This window comes from Ruditapes philippinarum, unplaced genomic scaffold, assembly GCF_026571515.1.
Source record: "Ruditapes philippinarum isolate M1 unplaced genomic scaffold, ASM2657151v2 ctg144_1_1_1_1, whole genome shotgun sequence".
Classification (NCBI taxonomy): domain Eukaryota; kingdom Metazoa; phylum Mollusca; class Bivalvia; order Venerida; family Veneridae; genus Ruditapes; species Ruditapes philippinarum.
The window spans coordinates 146,311-168,594 of NW_026862875.1; the positions used below are offsets into that span (position 1 = coordinate 146,311).

Below are 22,284 nucleotides of genomic sequence, written 5' to 3' on the forward strand. Positions count from 1 at the left end.
AGCCGCGTCTTTTTTACTATGTTTTTATAGCTCTAAATTTACTACATAAAAAAATTAAAGAACGGCCTGCAAAAACCCCTTTTTACAGGGTCCCCAAAAAAGGGGGCAGGTTTTGTGATAAAAATTATATTTTAATATATTTTGGGAAGACAAGGGTTTGGGATTTTTTTTATTTCCCCCACGAAGGGAAAATCAACAAGTTAATTATTCAGAATTACCCCATTTTGTTTAGATTTTTTGGGGAAACCATTTTAAATTTATTTTTTTCCATATGAAAATTTAAATTTAAACATCACAAAATAATTCATAATCGTCTTTATAAATATATTAACCCTGGTCTTTAAAGGACATTTTATCAAAAAAAAATTGTCCCTTTTTTGAAAGGGAAAAAAATAAAAAAAAAATAAATACCCCATAAAAACACGTTTAATTTTAAAAAAAAAACGAAGGTTTAAAATAAGTTTTTTTTCTACATATTAACATGGAAACCCTTTTTATCTTGTAAAGGCCCAAATTTTTGGGTTTGTAAAACCCGACTTTTACAATGGGGCACTATAAACTATTTAAAATTTTGATACTATTTAACCCCATTAAATGGGCAAAACAAATTGCCCGGGGCAGTACTTTTTTCAAATTTTCAGGTTTAACAGGGTTAAAAAGTTTTTTTTGTTGAAAAAAATTTAAAGTTAAAAAAAAAGCAAAAACGCCAAAACTATTGCTTTTAGAATTATGCCTCTTGTCTAACAGCTGCACCTAGTCATGATAAGCAAGAATTCCAAATTTCATATTGATAACTTTTAAAATGTTTGAATTATGAGCTTCATTAATATTTTTGAATGACCACAACATCCATGTTGCTGCAGCTATCATAATAGCCTGATTTAACCTTTGAAACATACAATGTAAAAATGAACAAAAATCAGAGGAGTTCATATAATCTGTAACATACAATCTTAACAAACCTCGTAAGTAATCCTAGTTCAAAGAAGAAAGAAAAAAATCTATCTTTCAAAAGGTATGCCAATTACATTTCAATAGGACCAGTAGGCTGGGTTTGTTAATTTACAAATGAAATACAAATCCAAACAGTCTAATGTTCTCCAATTCAAAGGTCACATCAACTTGAATAGAAACATATTCTTAAAAATTGTAAAAAAATCTTTTTATATTAAAAATCAGGTCAAAATTCATTGATTTTGATGAAACTTCGCTGTAGTTGTATAATAATCATTGTTCTGAAGTAGATTACAAAAATCTGGAAACAAAGTGATCCCTCGGAAGCAGTAATCGCAACAAAATTACATAAGAATTGCAGAATTGGTTTGATTGAGTCTGTACATGAGGGATAATGAACAAGTGCCCCTTTTTTTCTGAGATCATTCTCGAATCTCAAGATTTTCATTGGTCAATATACATTCTATGCTGGTTTTTGACCAATCAAACGCCTGAGATCTGAGTTTGAGCACAGGAAAATTCTTTATAACCTTGGACCTTAAGACAATGTGGCCATACTGATAAGATATACAGCAAATATCATATTTAGAATATAATTAAAGCAAAATTTGATAAAAACAGGACGCAGGTTTTCAAACAGATCCAACTAATTGATCAGTATTCCTGTTGCATTACATAAGAAAGAAGACACAGAAAAAATTATCTTTTAAATACTACGTTAATGAATAAATATACCTTTTAAAATAATCTCCGTCTTAAACGAGCCCTTCAAACTATCTAAATACTCATCACCTCTACAGTCAACCGGAATTCCGGTAGAAACTACATCAAGTCTGACGACGTGTTTTCCAGTTTTTTCAAACGTTAAACTTATATTGTTAACATTACTGGCTGCGTATTCTTCACCATCTTTTAACCATTTGTACGTAAACGTAGGCGGTAATATGAAAATGTCCGTGAGATTTGCCGTGAAATGCACCGGTTTGCCAGTGGAAAATGTGTTGTTCGATGCACGTAGACCTCGATGTACTGTCTGATTATGCTTTAAATTCCCGTTTAATGTTGCTGTAAAAAATACGATATGGAAATAAATAGGATATACAAAGACTATAAAATGTTCTTAAAAATAAAATTATTATATAGGGAATTACAAAAATGAAAAATTAGCAAAAAGAGCTCATCAATATTAGTTGAAAAAGAAAAACAAAGCAGAAAACCTTAAACTCACAAAAATAATCATCATTAATCTGAAATAATGTCAAAGTATACATACATTAAAAATATGCAAACAAAAAACTTGCATTTTTTACTGCTTGATGTTTAAATTAACAACTTTTAAGTCTAATATCATGACATACATGTAATTTCATGTATGTGCTTTTGAGGAGGGAAATAAAATTAAAAAAAAACAAACAAAACAAGCAATTATCATAGTATTGCAAGCAATCCATAAGTCCCCTACCGGATAGAACCCCATCAGCATTCTGAAGGGCCATTGGCCATTCACTAATGTGTAAATTTTTCTCTATTTTAAGTAAATTTGTTGGAAATGTTCTTTAAAAGTGATCACAGGAAAAAGTTTTTATGAACAGACAGACAAACGGACTGAAGGACACTCTAAAGTTAATATTTGAAACATCCCTGTTACCAAAATATAACATTTTAAAAAGCAAAATTCTTAAAGAGGAGATAACTCTGGAATTAAAGATGCAATTTCATAAAAAGTTTCAGCTCTTTTTGACTAATCACAAATATTGTTATATTTGCCATGTTTTAAGCCTATTTGTTGCCAAGGCAACCAATATTTTTTCAAAATAGGAAGAACAGATAAGACATGCATAATCTCAAGACTGCCATCTACCCATATGTCAAGTTTCATAAAAATATTTCCAGTACTTTTTGAGTTATCACTGGATTCAGTTTATGTGTAAAATTTGCCATATTTTCAGTCTATGTGTTGCCATAGCAACCAGAATTTCAACATAGGAAGAAAAGAAAAAGACGTGCATAATCTCCAGACTGCCATCTACACATATTACAAGTTTCATAAAAATATTTCTATTACTTTTTGCGTTAACACTGGATCCAGTTTATGTGTAAAAATTGCCATATTTTCAGTCTATTTGTTGCCATAGCAACCAGAATTTTCAACATAGGAAGAAAAGAAAAAGACGTGCATTATCTCCATACTGCCATCTATCCATATATCAAGTTTCATAAAAATATTTCCAGTACTTTTTGCGTTATCACTGGATCCAGTTTATGTGTAAAATTTGCCATATTTTCAGCCTATTTGTTGCCATAGCAACCAGAATTTTCAACATAGGAAGAAAAGAAAAAGACGTGCATAATCTCCATACTGCCATCTATCCATATATCAAGTTTCATAAAAATATTTTCAGTACTTTTCAAGTTATCGCGGGATCCAGTTTTGTGGACGGACGGACTGACAGACAGACGGACGGACAGACGGACGGAGGGTAAACCTAAAGTCCCCTCCGGTAAACCGGTAGGGGACTAAAAAACAAACAAGAGGGCCATGATGGCCCTGAGGTCGCTCACCTGTATATAGGCCCCCCCAACCCCCACCCCCCCAACATTGCAGGGCCAATTTAACCCAAGGGCTTTTATTTGCACAAACTTGGTAGACACTATATAAGAAGATGTTTCATGCTAAACATCTAAGCTCTAGCTCATTGGGCTTTTTAAAAGAAGATTTTTTAAAGTTTTTACTATACACATATAGTTAAAAACAATGACACCCCTGGGGCCGGGCAGGGCTTTTATTTGAACAAACTTTGTAGACACTTACTAGAAGATGTTTCATGCTTAATATCTAAACTCTAGCTATTTGGGTTTTTTCAAAGAAGATTTTAAGTTTTTGCCATACACATATAAAGAAAATCAATGACCCCCGGGGCGGGGCCAATTTTGACCCCAGGTCTTTTATTTGAACAAACTTTGTAGACACTCACTAAAAGATGTTTCATGCTTAATATCTTAACTCTAGCTATTTGGGTTTTTTCAAAGAAGATTTTTTAAGTTTTTGCTATACACATATAAGGAAAATCAATGACCCCCGGGCAGTGCCAATTTTGACCCCAGGGCTTTTATTTGAACAAACTTGGTAGACACCTATTAGAACATGTTTGATGCTAAATATCTTAGCTCTAGCTCTTTGAGTTCTTTAAAAGAAGATTTTTTAAGTTTTTACTATATGCATATAGGGAAAATCAATGACCCCCCGGAGCGCGGCCAATTTTGACCCCAGGGCTTTTATTTGAACAAACTTGGTAGACACTTATTAGAACATGTTTCATGCTTAATATCTTAGCTCTAACTCTTTTGGTTCTTTAAAAGAAGATTCTTTAAGTTTTTACTATATGCATATAGGGAAAATCAATGACCCCTTGGGGCGGGGCCAATTTTGACCCCAGGGCTTTTATTTGAACAAACTTGGTAGACACCTATTAGAACATGTTTGATGCTCAATATCTTAGCTCTACTGGCATGCGAGCAGTTCCCGTACAGAAGCAGTACCCGTATTTTTCGTTTAAACGCTTAATTTTTACTTACATTCTTCAACAAGAACTGTCGGAGGACAGTAAAGCTAGACTATTCGAAAATTTGTCACAAGGGTGTTTCATTGAGTATAATATTGCTTACCTATATGAATACATAAAATTGTTCGAAAAGGTACAAACTCTTCAAGTTTCAATACATTCCCTTCAGTAGTTATGGAGATACAAGTTTACATACAAAAACTTAACCAAGATTTTCTAAGTCGAAAAAGGGGCATAATTATGAAATAAAACAATTCAGAGTTATGGGACTTGTACCAATCACCTTAGATAATCACAGAGACCAAGTGTGTGAAGTTTCAATCCATTCCCTTCAGTAGTTATGGAGATACCAGCTTACACGCAAAAACTTAACCAAAAATTTCCAAGTCGAAAAAGGGGCATAATTATGTTAAAAAGCAAATCCGAGTTATGGGACTTGTGCTAATCATCTAAGATAATCAGAGAGAACAAGTGTGTGAAGTTTCAATCCATTACCTTCAGTAGTTATGGAGATACCAGCTTACATGCAAAAACTTAACCAAGAATTTCTAAGTCAAAAAAGGGGCATAATTATGTTAAAAAGCAAATCAGAGTTATGGGACTTGTGCCAATCATCTTAGATAATCACAGAGAACAAGTGTGTGAAGTTTCAATCCATTCCCTTCAGTAGTTATGGAGATACCAGCTTACACGCAAAAACTTAACCAAGAATTACTAAGTCGAAAAAGAGGCATAGTTATGTAAAAAAGCAAATCAGAGTTATGGTACTTGTGCCAATTGTCTTAGATAAACACAGAGAACAAGTGTGTGAAGTTTCAATCAATTCCCTTCAGTAGTTATGGAGATAACAGCTTACATACACAAACTTAACTAAGAATTTCTAAGTCGAAAAAGGGGCATAATTATGAAAAAAAGCAAACCAGAGTTATGGGACTTGTGCCAATCATCTTAGATAATCACAGAGAACAAGTGTGTGAAGTTTCAATCCATTCCCTTCAGTAGTTATGGAGATACCAGCTTACATACAAAAACTTAACCAAGAATTTCTAAGTCGAAAAAGGGGCATAATTATGAAAAAAAAGCAAATCAGAGTTATGGACTTGTGCCAATCATCTTAGATAATCACAGAAAACAAGTGTGTGAAGTTTCAATCCATTCCCTTCAGTAGTTATGGAGATACAGCTTACATACAAAAAACTTAACCAAGATTTTCTAAGTCGAAAAAGGGGCATAATTATGAAATAAAACAATTCAGAGTTATGGGACTTGTGCCAATCATCTTAGATAATCACAGAGAACAAGTGTGTGAAGTTTCAATCCATTCCCTTCAGTAGTTATGGAGATACCAGCTTACATTCAAAAACTTAACCACAGGGACGCCGACGCCGACAAATGGGTGACTGCATTAGCTCGATTATTCTGCGAATAGTCGAGCTAAAAATTGATATCAAATCAAGCAGATGTATGAACGAGATAGAATCTAAGTGTCAGTTCTGCAGTACATATTAAAAGTATCATTTTAAATCACTTTCATTTCTGCGTTGTCAAAACGTGACCTTGTTTACTTTGGGGGATTCCGTCTTTGCGCGCATGCGCAACAAAACTTACATGTGAGGCCTGTTAAAGGGTTTTCCACTAATACCACCTGTGTACAGATAAGTAGGCAATGTGATGAAAACTTGATTTATAATCAGAATTTTGACCTATATTACTATATTAAATAATTTTATGGCTTTAATGTGTAAAATATCATGCATACAAGCAAGTTATTGCATGTGAATGCGTTGGGGTAACGGTACGGGTAATAGATACTGTCAGCGTTAAGCCTACGTTCTATTTCCTAAATTACATCTATTTACCTCTGGATAAATGGCCTGTTTAACAAATATAAATGAACAATAGGTCCGATATAACAAAATTGTATAATTATAATGGGTTGTATTTCATGTACGGGAACTACTTCTCTTCATACAAAATAATGGATAATTTGGGTACCCCATATGAGGCCTCATAACTAAGGGTTATTCTATGTTTAAAACATGATGGAATTTCCACGATTTGTGTGACGAGCCGAATATTAATGTGTAACATTCAATTTTCGGTTAGTGAGCGTTGTAAAAAATTATGTTTAACTTACTACGATTTTTGTACGGGAACTGCTCGCATGCCAGTAGCTCTTTGAGTTCTTTAAAAGAAGATTTTTTAAGTTTTTACTATATGCATATAGGGAAAATCAATGACCCCCCCGGGGCGGGGCCAATTTTGACCCCAGGGCTTTTATTTGAACAAACTTGGTAGACACCCATTAGAACATATTTCATGCTAAATATCTAAGCTCTAGCTCTTTGGGTTCTTTAAAAGAAGATTTTTTTAAGTTTTTACTATATGCATATAGGGAAAATCAATGACCCTCCGGGGCGGGGCCAATTTTGACCCCAGGGCTTTTATTTGAACAAACTTGGTAGACACTCACTAGAAGATGTTTCATGCCAAATATCTAAGCTCTAGCTCTTATGGTTTTTTAAAAGAAGATATTTAAAGTTTTTTCTTTCGGTTGCCATGGCAACCAGAGTTCTGCATGGAATTAAATTCTTTGAACAATTTTTAAAGGTGACCACCAAAGGAACATTCCTGTGAAGTTTGGATGAAATTGGCTTAGTGGTTTATGAGGAGATGTCATTTAAAGTAAAAGTTTATGGACGGACGCCGGACGGAGGACGGACGGACGCCGGACGAAAAGCGATCACAAAAGCTCACCCTGTCACTTTGTGACAGGTGAGCTAAAAAAATAAACTTACATGTTATTGTGAAGTCTATGTCCTTTCTAGTAACTGGTACAAAAATGGACTTCTTTTTGGCATCATAAACTGACACTCTCATTGAATATGTCCGTGGCTCCACCAACGAATCAAAACATGGTTTATAACTTGTGTTGAAGTTGGCATGTTGGCTCTCCTGGAATAAATTAATAATGTTAATATACATGTATATAAATCAAGTAATCAAGTACATGTACTATGTTTCTCTTATTAAACATTTAAGTCCTATATATACATGTATACAGTCAAAATTAAGTACATGTATTATGTTTTTCTTATTAAATATTTAAGTCCTATATAATATATACATGTATACAGTCAATCAAGTACATGTACTATATTTCTCTTATTAAACATTTAAGTCCTATATATGCATGTATATAGTCAATCAAGTACATGTACTATGTTTCTATTATTAAACAATTAAGTCCTGATTATTAAACAGAGGCCTAGTGGATGAGGTTTCTACATCTTGACAAATGGATCATGGGTTAAAACCCTACTAGGGTCACAATCATATTGCTTCATTTGACACCAGTTCTAGAAGCGGTCCTGAGATTGGTTCAAATAAAACTTAAAGCTTCCTTTTCAGTCAAGCTAAGATAAATAATTGTGTTATAAACATTATTTGAAGTATTAATTCAGATTAACATTTTCTTATTGAATTTATCACAGGTAATATTTCTGTTAACTGCCTTATTTTGGTAAAAAGGACAATTCAAGATTTAAAATTTCAAGCAACTTCCCAAAAATTTCTGCATTACAGGTATATAACTAATTCATATTCCTATTAAATTTGGGGGATTAGCAAATTCCTACACATAAACTACTAATGAAAACAATCAAATTATGAATCTAGTGACTGTGGTATGAAGTAAGTATACATGACTTGTATATGGCTGAAATTGTTGGGTATGTTTGGGAAAAGTGCCAATCTATCCTATCATTCCAGACTTACCGTCATAATCAAACAAGCAAAAATTCAAGTCTTGCATGCTTTACCTGAGCACTATTACCACAGTACTAAATTGCATGATGCCCTCGGATCTACGTTGTACATGCATATTGGTAGGGTAGCATAGGCCAGGCATTACTTCAAAGAACTTTTATAGAAAATCATGAAAAATTATCACTTTAACTAAATTCACCATATCCTTACAGTTAAAAGATAAACTGAGTCTCTCCAGTCGTATCTGAACAATTCCTCGTCTTTTGTTGGTGTTTTACTGGCACCCAGATATAGCTGTGCTTGGAAATCAATAAACGAGCCCCGCACTGCCGGCCCACTACTTGTCAAGTTTAACTTGTAATCGTCAACTGAAAAAATGAAGAATAATGATTTTTGAAATAACTGGCAATTAAAACTGCGAGTATTGATAGTTTTTTTTTTACGTAAAATTAGAGTCACTGTAAAAAAGGTTGACTATTTTAAATGAAAAAGCTACTCATTCAAGCATTTGATAAATTTACCTTAAATATATATTTTTTTGCCAAAATTTTATTTCATACCTGAATGAATAATTGAATATTTCATACCATAATAAACTGCTTGTATTGTATGAACAATTACTACCAAAAGATCCTAAATATAAGTGTAATCTGTTGGAACTACTTTCATATTGTTTCTGTTAAATAGATAAAATAAGAAGATTTATGCTGGAAGAGTCTTCCAACATAAATCCTCTTATTTTAGCTATTAGAGCTGCTACATAATCAGTGCAATAAAAACAAACACTCTTCCTTAGCTTTTGACATTTTGTCTTCTTCATATAAAATTGATGTTCATAAAATAACAAATGATGCAACGTCCATTTAACTATACGCTAAATGGAATGTGATGATAATGCGGAAATAAAAACTCTGTCAAATAAAAACAGAATGACAATGTTTCAATTAAAACAAAGCTACATGAATACAGCAAAATATAATACAATATACATAGAATATGGATCTACACACGTGATACAAAAATTCTCATAATAATTGAGTTTTTTTTCCCCCTCAAAATAATTTTCTTTTAAAGGAGCTGTTAGATAGACATCATAGTTAGACTATTCCCAAGGCTTGACAGTCAAACAATGGCCATGCAGGAAGTTTAACATAAGTTCATATTAAATGAGGAAAAAAATCAGTGAAAATCAATGCAAGAGTTGTGTGTCTTGGTCAGTGACATACAATTATAAAAATTAAATTAACAAGTAAATCAAGAGAAGGAGAGAACACACATCAAACATCAGGATGGATTGTAACTGGTTTATTCAAGGATCTACCGGTTTTGATCATTCATCAGGATGAAATATATTATAAATGTTATTTAACTTTAAGACATTAGCTGTATAAAACTTTCACACATAGATACATACATGTACATATATTCATAACTAGCATTTTATAAAATGAAAATATTTGTGAAAATAGGATTTTTAAAAAAATAAATATTAGTCAAAAGTTAATTACTTCCCTTGTAAAATGTATTCTCATATTTAATAATGAGTAATTAATTTGTCTGTAAATCACCTTGTCTCCAAATCATTATATAACAAAAAATATACATGTACATGAAATTTATTTTCTTACCTATATCAATGGAACAAGTTGACTCCAACATTAACATAAATATGGCAATCTTTGACATAAAATCCATTCTTTCTTTTTACAATAAGTCAAATATCTTGCTAATGTTTTTTTTTTATTTCTTCACAGATGGTGTTTTAATCCACATATCATTTCTTTTCTACCATAGTCACACTCAAGAGCCTGAAATAATTACACAAAAAAATCACACATCAAAATTCAAGAACATTTTCAACAACAATTACAATCACATGATACCAAGCAATAAAAATCTAATCAAATTTATGATAATGCAATAGGGCAGACACTCAACATTAACATATCTTAACTTTTAAAAGTACCCGGTGACATTCAGCGAAATTGAAATTTAAAATGTTATCAAGATTATATGAGGTGAATTATCATCAATGTTACAGCCAAAAAGTCAGTCACAAAATAGAAAGACTTTTTTTTTTAGTTTTAAAGGCCGATTAACCAGAATGCTATGATTTTTATTTCTCTTCATTTTTAATTTCTTGCAACAGTTTTCCCCCAAAAAAGCAATCCATATAGATATACAAAATGTAATATATGTGACATATTCTTAAGTCAGGCATATTTTGAATTCAACTAATATCATGATAATACACTGTAAATACTAGGGCTGTAACAATACAGTAAAAAGCATATTACAATATATTGCAATACGCAACATCCGTATTGCAATATATTGCGATACATATTGTTTTTTATCTTAGGTACTGGGAAATAATTAAAAAAAAGAGACTTGTTTATAATTTCAACAAATATTATAAATATATATATACAAAATGTACTTTCCTTTAACAAAAAATTAAACTGTTTCAACTATTGAAGCATCAACTATGAGTTACTTAACAGCAAAATAAAACTTTAAACACTTTTCATTCAGTAACTAACAATCTAAACTATATCCTTATGATTTTCTTAACATAGTTTCAGACTAGGACTAGATCACAGGGCTTGAGTGACGGTGGCAATTAATCCATGTTTTTCTTTAGAAAAATTAACATGTCTACTTTGTCAGCATCTAGAATTCAATAATTTCATGGGTCTCTCTTTTCCTTGTAATTGATTTTTTTATCAGATCATAATTATTTCCGTCTGCCATAGTAAATCACCTATTTTTCAAGCATTTGTCCACCCGCGCACCCTGTAATTTTTTTACCCTACCCGCCCACGGTGTAATTTTTTTTACCCTCACACCCTTTTTTTAACACACTTCCTACTTTATTGTTATTTTCTTTTGTGAATAGGACATTTTCATAACATTTATCAAGAAAATTATGGAAGACTTTCTTTTATTTATAGAGAAAATTATGGAACACTGTTATTACTAAATAAAACCGGTACAACTAAATGTGAATCGCGGTCCAATATTTATTTATCCTGCACCGCAATATATCGGTGTACCGGTAAACTGTTACAGCCCTAGTAAATACATGTATGAGTGCAAGTCCTGTCATTCATTTTGCCAACTCAATTAAAATCAAAATACATTTGTACTGAAATTATAATTTGTACCAAATCCTTCAAACTATTAAATTGTAACCTCTTAAATCAAAAACTGGGAAAGTATATCATACATGTATAAACACAGCAGGATGTGGTCTATTGTCATCAGTTTCTCTTGGAAATACTTTATCCTTGTTTCAAATATTAATTTGTTTCTGACATTTTCTTCCTATTTACAATATTCAAGGATATTCAATCTAATTGTTATGATAATTGTTTGATAATTAACAGTATACACCCCCCTCCCCCTCTTCCTGTACATAATATAAAATCTTTTGTTGCCAAAGATTTAGCAATTTTACTTCAAGTCAACAAATAAATGTTTTAACTGATAATAACTGACTATTAAATTAGCAAAACAGACACAGAACTGTCTTTCATCTTGTCAATATAGACAAGTCTTACAGATAAATCTAGATACTTATTTAAATTTGTATTATCTTTATAATTATTTATCTGCTCTCAGTTAATTATCAATTACTTGGATTATATTTCATTATCAACATTCATTATTCATTGATAATTTAATCTACAAAACAGGTCCACTTAGAGCAATTTCTTGAAACACGAGGGGGAAATACCAAAGTACTATTCTGATCATGGGGTAAATGCCATTAGTTTTCGCCACTTACTGTAGTAAATGTTTCAACTTTGTAACTTATATTTCATAATTGCTCAGTATGCAAATTGCAAATATTTGTTACTAGTGTTTTACCTTCTTGATTCAATAACAAGTCATGCTCTTTGAAACTTAAAATATTTCCATACACCAAAGGGGACTTATATTCTGCAGATTAATCAATTGACATTTTTCCTCAAGAAGTTACAGGACTTTTTTGAAGGGAGCAGAATAATCACAAAATTATATAACATTCAACGTCACATCCCACATCAAAATTTTTTAGACTAACAACAGCAGCAACAAATTGGAATTTGTGGGGCTAATTATTATGGGGTGAATAGTTAGCAATTCGTAACAGAAGTAGTATCTTTAATTTAACTTAATACGACACCCTGTAGTATTTACTGATTCCCTGTATATCAACACAATTATAATTCAATTTAAAATAATTTAGATGTAAAGTAAATAAATTTCTGTTTAAACAACTAGAAGTGATGAATGCTGCACCATCTCAATCACACAGAATTTTACTAGGTTTGTTTACTATGAATATTTCAGCTAACTTGAGCTACATTGTAAGTTTGAAGAAGTCGATTAAGGAGTATAGAATTTACAGTTCTGACATAAAGTTATCTTTATCCTTACTTTCAAATGTACCTTGAAATTGAGTCAGCACAGGAACATGGGTACGGCACATCCCTTACGTGGAGTGAACATTTAAACTAAGCTTGAAGAAATCCTTCAAGGGGTACAGGATTCATAGAACAAACACATAATTGTCTAAAATTTCACCTTCTAATGTGACCTTGAATTAATAGTCCTCAGCATATATGTAGGTTCTGCACATCACCTTGTTGAGGATAGCATTTGAGGCATGTTTGTAAAATTCCTCAAAGGGAATTTATACAGTTTATGCTATAGTGGACACCAAATTGTCTGACATTTTACTTTTAATTATGACCTTGACCTGGCACAGCAATGGCATTGGTAATGCACGTTTCCTCAGCGCTTCCATTAGCAGAAGTTTGGGAGTCATTTACTGCTTGATTTTGGCTTGTGACTTCCAAAATGTAATACTTTTTTTACCTATGTAATGTGACTTCCAATTTAAGACATTTTACAGTCTTTGACTTCCAAATTTTGGGACTTGAATAGAAGCCCCGTTTCCTTGTTGAGGTGAACATTTGTATAAAGTTTGAATAAAATCCTTCCAGTACTGCAGTATAGGATTTAGAGCAGAAAAAGTGGTGACAGACAAACAAACTAACTGACCGATCAATGGGACAATGTAATTCTAGTAGTACAGTTGGCCCCTCATCAGTATTTTGCATTGAGCTATAATATTAACTGATAAATTAAAGCAGCATGCCTCCAGATTCATGTTAATTTTCATAAAAATTTTGGAAATGTATTTAAAAGTAAATTAAAAAATAATATGAGTTGAACAAATAAAGTAATATACATATTGCAATCAGCACTTGAAATCCATGAAAGTTACCAAAGAGTTGTCAACATATGCAAAAGTAGCCCTTACTGCGTTAGTAACGCAGTACAAATATGGTGATAGAATACTGCAAAATCAGTGTTCAACCGCACATAACATATAAAATATAACTTGGATCTTGAATGTTTTTAATTTTCTTAAAAGTTTAGTGCATATTTCTCAATATTGATTTTCTTGAAATATTTTGGCTCATCAGATTCTGGAGTAGTTGCTGTCTGCAAAGCTTTCTGGTAATGTAGACAATATTTAGCAGTTACAGTAAGTAAAGGTATAGTCAAAATATATTGACATGCCAAAGCTAGATTCTGAGAGTGAGATATTTTCGTGCTGGGTCTGAATCTCGCTTTTAGAGGTGAAAAATTGCCCAGTCACGAAAATAGCACCAAATCTTGTCACGCAGTACAATTAGTTGGACTAAATTTCTCATCGCGCAGTACAATTAGTTGGACTAAATATCACGTCGCGCAGTACAATTAGTTGGACTAAATATCTCGTCGCGCAGTACAATTAGTTGGACTAAATATCACGTCGCGCAGTAAAATTAGTTGGACTAAATATCTCGTCGCGCAGTACAATTAGTTGGACTAAATATCACATCACGCAGTACAATTAGTTGGACTAAATATCTCGTTGCGCAGTACAATTAGTTGGACTAAATATCTCGTCTCGCAGTACAATTAGTTGGACTAAATATCTCATCGCGCAGTTCAATTAGTTGGACTAAATATCAGTCGCGCAGTACAATTAGTTGGACTAAATATCTCATTGCGCAGTACAATTAGTTGGACTAAATATCACGTCGCGCAGTACAATTAGTTGGACTAAATATCTCATTGCGCAGTACAATTAGTTGGACTAAATATCATGTCGTGCAGTACAATTAGTTGGACTAAATATCACGTCGTGCAGTACAATTAGTTGGACTAAATATCACGTCACGCAGTACAATTAGTTGGACTCAATATCTCATCGCGCAGTACAATTAGTTGGACTAAACATCTCATCGTGCAGTAAAGATGTTTGGACTAAGTGGACTAAATATCTCATCTCGCAGTACAATTAGTTGGACTAAACATCTCATCGCGCAGTACAATTAGTTGGACTAAATATCACAATTAGTTGGACTAAATATCTCATCACGCTGTACAATTAGTTGGACTACATATCTCATCGCGCAGTACAATTAGTTGGACTAAATATCACGTCGCACAGTACAATTATTTGGACTAAATATCTCATCCTGCAGTACAATTAGTTGGACTAAATATCATGTCGTGGAGTACAATTAGTTGGACTAAATATCTCATCGTGCAGTACAATTAGATGGACTAAATATCACGTTGCGCACACAGGGAAATCTGTCATTTTTTATTAATCTATATATATATAATATAAACAAGGGATACAAGTCGTGGCCTCGCACTACCAGCACGAGTTCGTAAAATGCATTCACACGTGTAAACTGTATAAAATATCCTCTATTCCATCAAAGTTATTGTAAAAATTAATATATGAACGAGTCATTACCCAAGTTCTACTACAAACACTTCATTAAAACCTGAAACATTGCAGGAAATAGCTAACATTTCAATATTTACATTGGCTGTCAAGTTGTCGTCCATTTTGCGGGTGTGTTTATGTTCCGAGTATTTTCATTGGCTGATGAAAAAACCGCTATTCGTCGTGGCTATATACCGTTATTATCCGGATTATTATTATTCATTAGCCAATGAAATTGACAGTCACTAACAGAATATGGATTTAAGCATGGAACATACGGGCAACATCAAAATGGAAGCCGAGGATAGAAATTATCAAAACAAACAAAAATTGTTACAATAATTTGTACCAGAAGTTAAAGATTGCATCATTGATGGTGGTGGATGATTGATATTTAACCGATTACATTAAACTTTCTTGAGCATACGTTTGCATTAGATGTCGTTTTACACGTGTAATTTAAAAAACCGAAATTTTACGAACGTGTGTAAAAATGAAACATGAAAGGTTATTTTTAATAATATCTTGTCCATATAACAAAGTGAGTCATTTTTTTTAAAATAAATTTATCGATTCTTTCATCAATGTCCAACAATCAGAAGAAAACAAACTGTTGTATACTGCGTTCTATTTACTTTTTAATGAATTGAGCAATTTTGAGTTGTATCCCTTGTTATATTATACATATAGTGGGAAAGAAAAAAAATGACAGAATTCCCTGTGGTTGCGCGCAGCGCAGTACAATTAGTTGGACTAAATATCTTGTCACGCAGTATGTTGGACCACGGATTTATATTACAAGGATCGGACACTTTCGTTTAGCTTAAAGTCCCGTCGCGCGCATGCGCGGAATCGGATAAAGGTGGACAGAACGAGATGGCGGAACGTGCGGAGTACGAAATATGACAGATTTTCACCGGAGTATGTGGTGTTATTGCAGCTTTGTGAAAAATTATACACATATGAATGTATTGATACAGTATCATTTTGTGTCGCTAAAGTATTATTATATGAAAATATGCTGATAGAACGCTGCAACGCTTAGTTAAAAAGTACCTAATTTAAAAAATATTCGCCTATTGTTTAGGCATACTCTCTACACTTCGCCGCCCTTTTACTTCAAGCACGAATTATTACCGCGATTCAGAATAAGATCATTATTTTTTACATGGTTTAATGATGGCATTGCAAAAAAAAACGTTTCTTGATTGCTAACAAACTTTTAAAGAAATTCATGTTTGAAATGTGTCCTTATTTCTGTGAATTATTTCCAAATGATTTGTACATTTTTTATTTGATTACCTGTATATTAGTATAAATATAATAAATATTCTACTATTAAGTGTATTAAATATATTTTCAGATCATTCTAGACAAGCATTCCTATATAGATCAATTCATTAGATTGGCAATATTGGCATAGAGAACAGCTGTTTTATAATATTATTTTTTATTTTGAAACATAATTTTTTCATAGATATCCTAAACAATTCACGTCAAATGATTTATTTATCACATGTTTATTTTCATCATTTTTCAGAGAAAGGACTATACAAATTTAGTTGTATATTTTCAATTTCATTTATAAATGTTAATAAAGAAAATAGATTTACATTGTATTTATATATATCCTCTTCAGAATCATTTTCTTACCACATATGCCATGAACTGTAGTTAAAGACCGCGCATATACAAAATATACATTCAAATTATATTTGTTTTTGAAGATTGAGTGTTGCAATTATCACATGTAACCTGGTAATGAAAGTTTGGAAATAAAGTTTTTTAATTATCACTTACCCCCCTTCAAAAGTAATTAAACTTGAAAGAAATTTAAGCGATGTGTAAAAAATAATCAACAGTTACTTTTATTTCGCAAAATACTGACTCAAACTGTAAAGATTTTTATTGTTTTTCTAGCGTTACATTTGCATCTTTGATCATCTGTGAATAACTTACATCGGCTTCTTTTTTGTTTTGAAACTGAAAGTATTATGGTACCGTAATAATAAATTTCAAATACCTGCTTTTTATATAAAAAAAACTGTAAATTTACCGCGGATTTCGTCAAGTTAATTTTTTAACCGTCGTTGCGGACAGATAAACTGTACCTTTAAAAAATAAATTAGATATTTGAATTAACCAAGTATTTTTCTTCAAAATAAACTTTAAATTTCCAAAATCGGATAATAAATGAAAAAGCTATATGGTATTTTGTAAAGTAGGTATCCGTTGCGAACGGGCATTTACGCTTCGCGCCGGTAAATTATCGATCGATGTACCTTTATCGGGTGCACGACAAGATATTTAAGCATTTATATAGGGTTAACTGGGAGTGTCCGATCCCTGTAATATAAATCCGTGGTTGGACTTGACAAGATCATACACTTACTTTTTTTTCCATTTACAATAAAAACATAGTTTACTGAAAATCCAAAATTTAATTTCTTAAAACGCGTATAAATACATTCTATTAAAGACTATTTGTCAAAAATCGTCAATTGTTTATTTTCAACACAAAATTATTGTGAACACTGGTGAAGTAAGCTAATAAAATCAAAACAACTAACAGACTTTGATAATCTTATATCTCCCTGCCATGAAAAATATGTGTATTTAACATGAAATATCACATTTTATATTCAATTTCTATCTATTGTCAAGTAATTAACTTATGTTTCACAACAATACCGTGATCCTGTCCACCATGTTTTGGTCATGTGACTGCTTAACCAATTAGATAAATATCACTACCATACCTTACATGACGATCGGTTATTTCCGTATCAATCTCCTACGCAGTGATCTCCCCTTACTGGCCGTAGCGGAGTTGACAGGTCTATGATGGATTTTATAACTTTTATTAATTTTATCACAAAACCGCCAAAAGTCTAGCAAATTATATCTTTAACAAATTATATCATTGCTAAAGTATACGATTCGAGATCAAACCTATACAATGGATTTAAAAAAAACATATCTGAATGTCATCTCTATACTGCAGTATATATAGTAGAGGTGTTATTGGGGAATCCACATGAAACATGCTAGTACTATAAATGCCGCTCTTTAACATCTGTTGCGGATTTTAAGTTTTGAAAACTTGTTGATTAATTGTAATTCGACTCTAATCTCTCCTCTTCACGAGTTAGCCGAAATGTTACTACTTTTTGGTCAGTAGGGAATGAAGCTTCAAATGCCCTATACAGGCCTGCAGGACAGGGCGGACCGTGAGACAGGGCGGACCGTACCAGGGCGGACCGTGACTCAAGACTAGGCGGACCATATTTTGGGACAGGGCGGACCGTCACTCGAGACGAGGCGGACCGTGATGTAAAAAAGTATTTATATTTGGATTAATGTAAGAGACCATATGGGCGAGCATATACTTCATTTATATAATTCATGCATGACGAATGTTTACGTTAATTAACTTTCAGTTCAGAAAAAGTACAATTAATTATTGTATACTTTTCTTTATTTAGTCTGGAACATAAAATGATGTTATCGGATGTCCCAGATTTATTGTTGCTAAAGAATCTCACAAAATGTTTTGTTTAACTGTTTTGTGTGTGTTTTTTTCCATGTTATCCATGTTTGATCTTTTATTATTATTATTATTATTATTATTATTATTATTATTATTATTATTATATACCAAACTTCTTAAGCACTTTTTTCATGCACATTGACACGTTCAAAAGTACTGTACAATATAGCCAAATAAATGATACAATATTTAAAAGAAACAAAAATTAAAACATTAATATTGCTCAAGTCACAAATTCAAATCAAATGTAGTTTAAAACATGTTAAAAAGACCCACATAAATAATAAAATTCAGGTAAGAACCTAAAAAATAATCAGTCCAAATAAAACTTCTTAAATAAGTGAGTTTTAAGTGCTCTCTTAAACACTAAGAGTTTCACAGCTTTTAAGTGTTCTAGGTAGGGCATTCCAGAGTTTAGGGGCTGCCGTCATAAAAGCACGATCACCATAAGTCACAGTCCTACTACGCGGTACAACAAGTTTGTACTCGACTCTAATGTGCACAGAAAGCCAATGTAGTTCCTTTAAAACTGGGGTTATGTGGCAGTTTCGCGGTGTCCTGGTAATAACACGAGCAGCCGTATTTTGAACATTTTGGAGTTTGTTGAGAACGTACTTTGGAGATCCATATAGCAACGAATTACATTAATCTAATTTTGATGTCACTAACGAGTATATCAAGGTTCTGGTTGAATCAACAGTCAAGTATTTCCGAATTTGACCTATTTGTCGTATTTTCATGAAGCATGAACGAGAAACTGAGTTCACATGTTGTTCCATGTCTAAATGAGAGTCCAATACGGCGCCAAGGTTTCTAACTGTTGTTGATGGTTTTATTACAGAATCACCGACTCTTACAGTAAGATCTTCAACATCACTTCGTTTTGGTACAAAGACGATCACCTCACCACAGGTTTGGTGTACATGATGTAATTCTTCGGACCAAGAACGGACCCTTGTTGCACAGAAAATGTCATACGTACAGGTTTTGACAGTTCACCATTGACGCAGACAGTTTGATGACGCTCACACAGATATGATTTTATCCATTCTTAAGGTTTGCCTACTATTCCGAAGTGTTGTTCGAGCCGGCAAAGGAGGGTACTATGGTCGATCGTATCAAAAGCAGCAGATAAGTCCAACATTACAAGAACAGTAGCTTCATTCTGATCAAGAGAGCGGAGAATGTCATTTTGTACATATAATAGAGCAGATTCTGTTAAATGAAACTGCCTATAAGCAGACTGACGCTCTTCATGAAGTAGGTGTCTTTAAAGTTGAGAATCGACAACTTTCTCGAGAATTTTGGAGACAAACGGTAAATTAGATACAGGCCGGTAGTTTTTCATAACCTCTTGATCCAACCCTGACTTTTTGATTAAAGGTCTGACTCTAGAACTTTTAAAAGCGGGTGGTACATAGGCCCTCTCAAGTGAAGTGTTTATGATTTTTGTGATCAATGGTAATAGTTCATTTAAACAATCTTTCATCAGCCATGTTGGAATGGGGTCAAGTTCACAGGATTTGTTTGGCGAATTGCGAATAATCTTTGAAATTTCCATATCAGAGACTACTGAAAAGTAAACTACTTGATAACGTTACTTAAATTACGAAGACATCTTTTATCTTAGAAAGAAAAACATTTTTGGAAGCCATGATTTGAAATATGTAATATCAAAATGATACAAATAAATCCTATAATCCTAAAATGACTTTCTAAACTAGATAACGTGTTTTTGTGGCATTTCGCCGAATGCCTCATTTCAACGAAAAGTGTTGTCATTTCGAATAAAAATTCTCGTAAAGTAAAAATTTAACATGGAGGCCAGTTTGATGGCAACATTTGTACTGTATAAAGACAGCAAGCTTTCTGGGTTGATTTTTTGGAATAAATCATGCCTAAAACATTTCTGTAACAAAAACACTTGAAAAACAAAAATTTACTTGAAAAATCTGCCTGTACACGTGCAATATAAACGGATTTTTGCCTTTTCAAGGGAGACAATAATTACAAAATGGTAAATGTACACAGTACAGGTTATTTCCCATACACTACACAAGAAACTAGAATGGCTCAACTCGTCTGTAAGTTTTAAATAAATCAATACGGAATAGCAGAATAATGATCGAATCTGTGTTTTCAAAAATACTGTTTAAAGAGAAAAAAGAAACATCAATTCAATTATAAATGACTACAGTATAGATGTATAACTGTATAAATGCAAAATAAAATATATGCATTGATGCTGTGGCGGTGGACAAACATCTTTGAAATTAAGTCACTCGGTTATCCGCTAATTTTAATTTGGCATTAAATACTTAGAAAAAATATTGTAGTTTAAAAATGGTGCACTCGTTTGTACACATGTATTTGTTTAGAGAAATGTTTTGCGAAAGACAACCGTTGTCTTCTTTCGAAAATGGTTGTCTCCCTTTGACTATTGCCCAGTAGCTATATCAATATGCGTATCTGTACGTACATACTGGTACAACTGTAAAGTGACATAAATTAACGATGTCCTGCTTTAATATGAGACGCCTGTTAAGCATTTCACTTTATGCAATCTTCGTTTAGTTTCGTTGCCAAACTGTTCCGCGAAGTGCTTATATTTGCACTAAGTACCAGTACCATATAAAATGTTTAATGCGGACATTTCATATGGGGCTGTTGCAAAGAGTTTTTTTTATCAACATCACATACATGTTTGAATATTTGTTAGTAATGGCGTCAATAAAAATACACTGGAAATATCGGTCGAAGTTTTGGTTTTTGACAAGACAGTGCCACGACCCGACCGGTTATTTCGCAAGATTATCTTACAATTAAAGACATTTGGAAATCTTAATAAAACCATAATTATACCTGGGGTTATTATAACATAAAGTTCTATAAGCAAACAGCTTACGTTTATTCTATTTCAAAAATCATGCAATACAAGGTATGATGACCGCAACTCTTCACAGCATACGCGACCAATATCATAATTTGATTGGATCGGATACTGCACAATGGGGAGTTTTGTGTGGCCTAACATTATCACAACTCGCATGATGTACTGGGGAGTTTTGTGTGGCCTAACATTATCACAACTCGCATGATGTACTGGGGAGTTTTGTGTGGCCTAACATAATCACAACTCGCATGATGGACTGGGGGGAGTTCTGTGTGGCCTAACATTATCACAACTCGCATGATGTACTGGGGAGTTTTGTGTGGCCTAACATTATCACAACTCGCATGATGTACTGGGGAGTTCTGTGTGGCCTAACATAATCACAACTCGCATGATGTACTGGGGAGTTTTGTGTGGCCTAACATTATCACAACTCGCATGATGTACTGGGGGAGTTTTGTGTGGCCTAACATTATCACAACTCGCATGATGTACTGGGGAGTTGTGTGTGGCCTAACATTATCACAACTCGCATGATGTACTGGGAAGTCATGTTCGGCCTAACATTATCACAACTCGCATGATGTACTGGGGAGTTCTGTGTGGCCTAACATTATCACAACTCGCATGAATGACTGGGGGAGTTCTGTGTGGCCTAACATTATCACAACTCGCATGATGGACTGGGGGGAGTTTTGTGTGACCTAACATTATCACAACTCGCATGATGGACTGGGGGGGGGGAGTTTTGTGTGGCCTAACATTATCACAA

At 33.0% G+C, this 22,284-nt stretch overlaps 1 protein-coding gene across 2 annotated transcripts; it reads right to left on the reverse strand.

The window, feature by feature from the left end:
• Positions 1 to 1,657: 1,657 nt before the first annotated feature.
• On the reverse strand, positions 1,658 to 17,807 carry LOC132720468 (uncharacterized). Of its 2 annotated transcripts, none has more exons than XM_060704614.1 (5): positions 17,761 to 17,807; positions 9,914 to 10,093; positions 8,496 to 8,653; positions 7,316 to 7,472; positions 1,658 to 2,019 (listed from the first exon to the last, which is right to left on the reverse strand). In XM_060704614.1, exons 2-5 carry the CDS (start codon positions 9,978 to 9,980, stop codon positions 1,673 to 1,675), a joined length of 729 nt encoding a protein of 242 aa, XP_060560597.1. In that variant the 5' UTR covers positions 9,981 to 10,093; positions 17,761 to 17,807; the 3' UTR covers positions 1,658 to 1,672. The 2 variants fall into 2 exon arrangements, with proteins under 2 accessions (XP_060560597.1, XP_060560598.1); XM_060704615.1 differs by lacking the exon at positions 17,761 to 17,807 and adding an exon at positions 17,640 to 17,754.
• Positions 17,808 to 22,284: the final 4,477 nt, after the last annotated feature.

What these genes read in the sequence shown, in the direction of transcription:
- LOC132720468 (XM_060704614.1), bottom strand. Translation starts at nt 9,980, where the DNA reads ATGGATTTTATGTCAAAGATTGCCATATTTATGTTAATGTTGGAGTCA. An exon ending in AACTTGTTCCATTGATATAG is followed by an intron (nt 8,654 to 9,913) that starts GTAAGAAAATAA and finishes TCATTTTTTCAG; the next exon opens with TTGACGATTACAAGTTAAAC. An exon ending in ACTCAGTTTATCTTTTAACT is followed by an intron (nt 7,473 to 8,495) that starts GTAAGGATATGG and finishes AATTTATTCCAG; the next exon opens with GAGAGCCAACATGCCAACTT.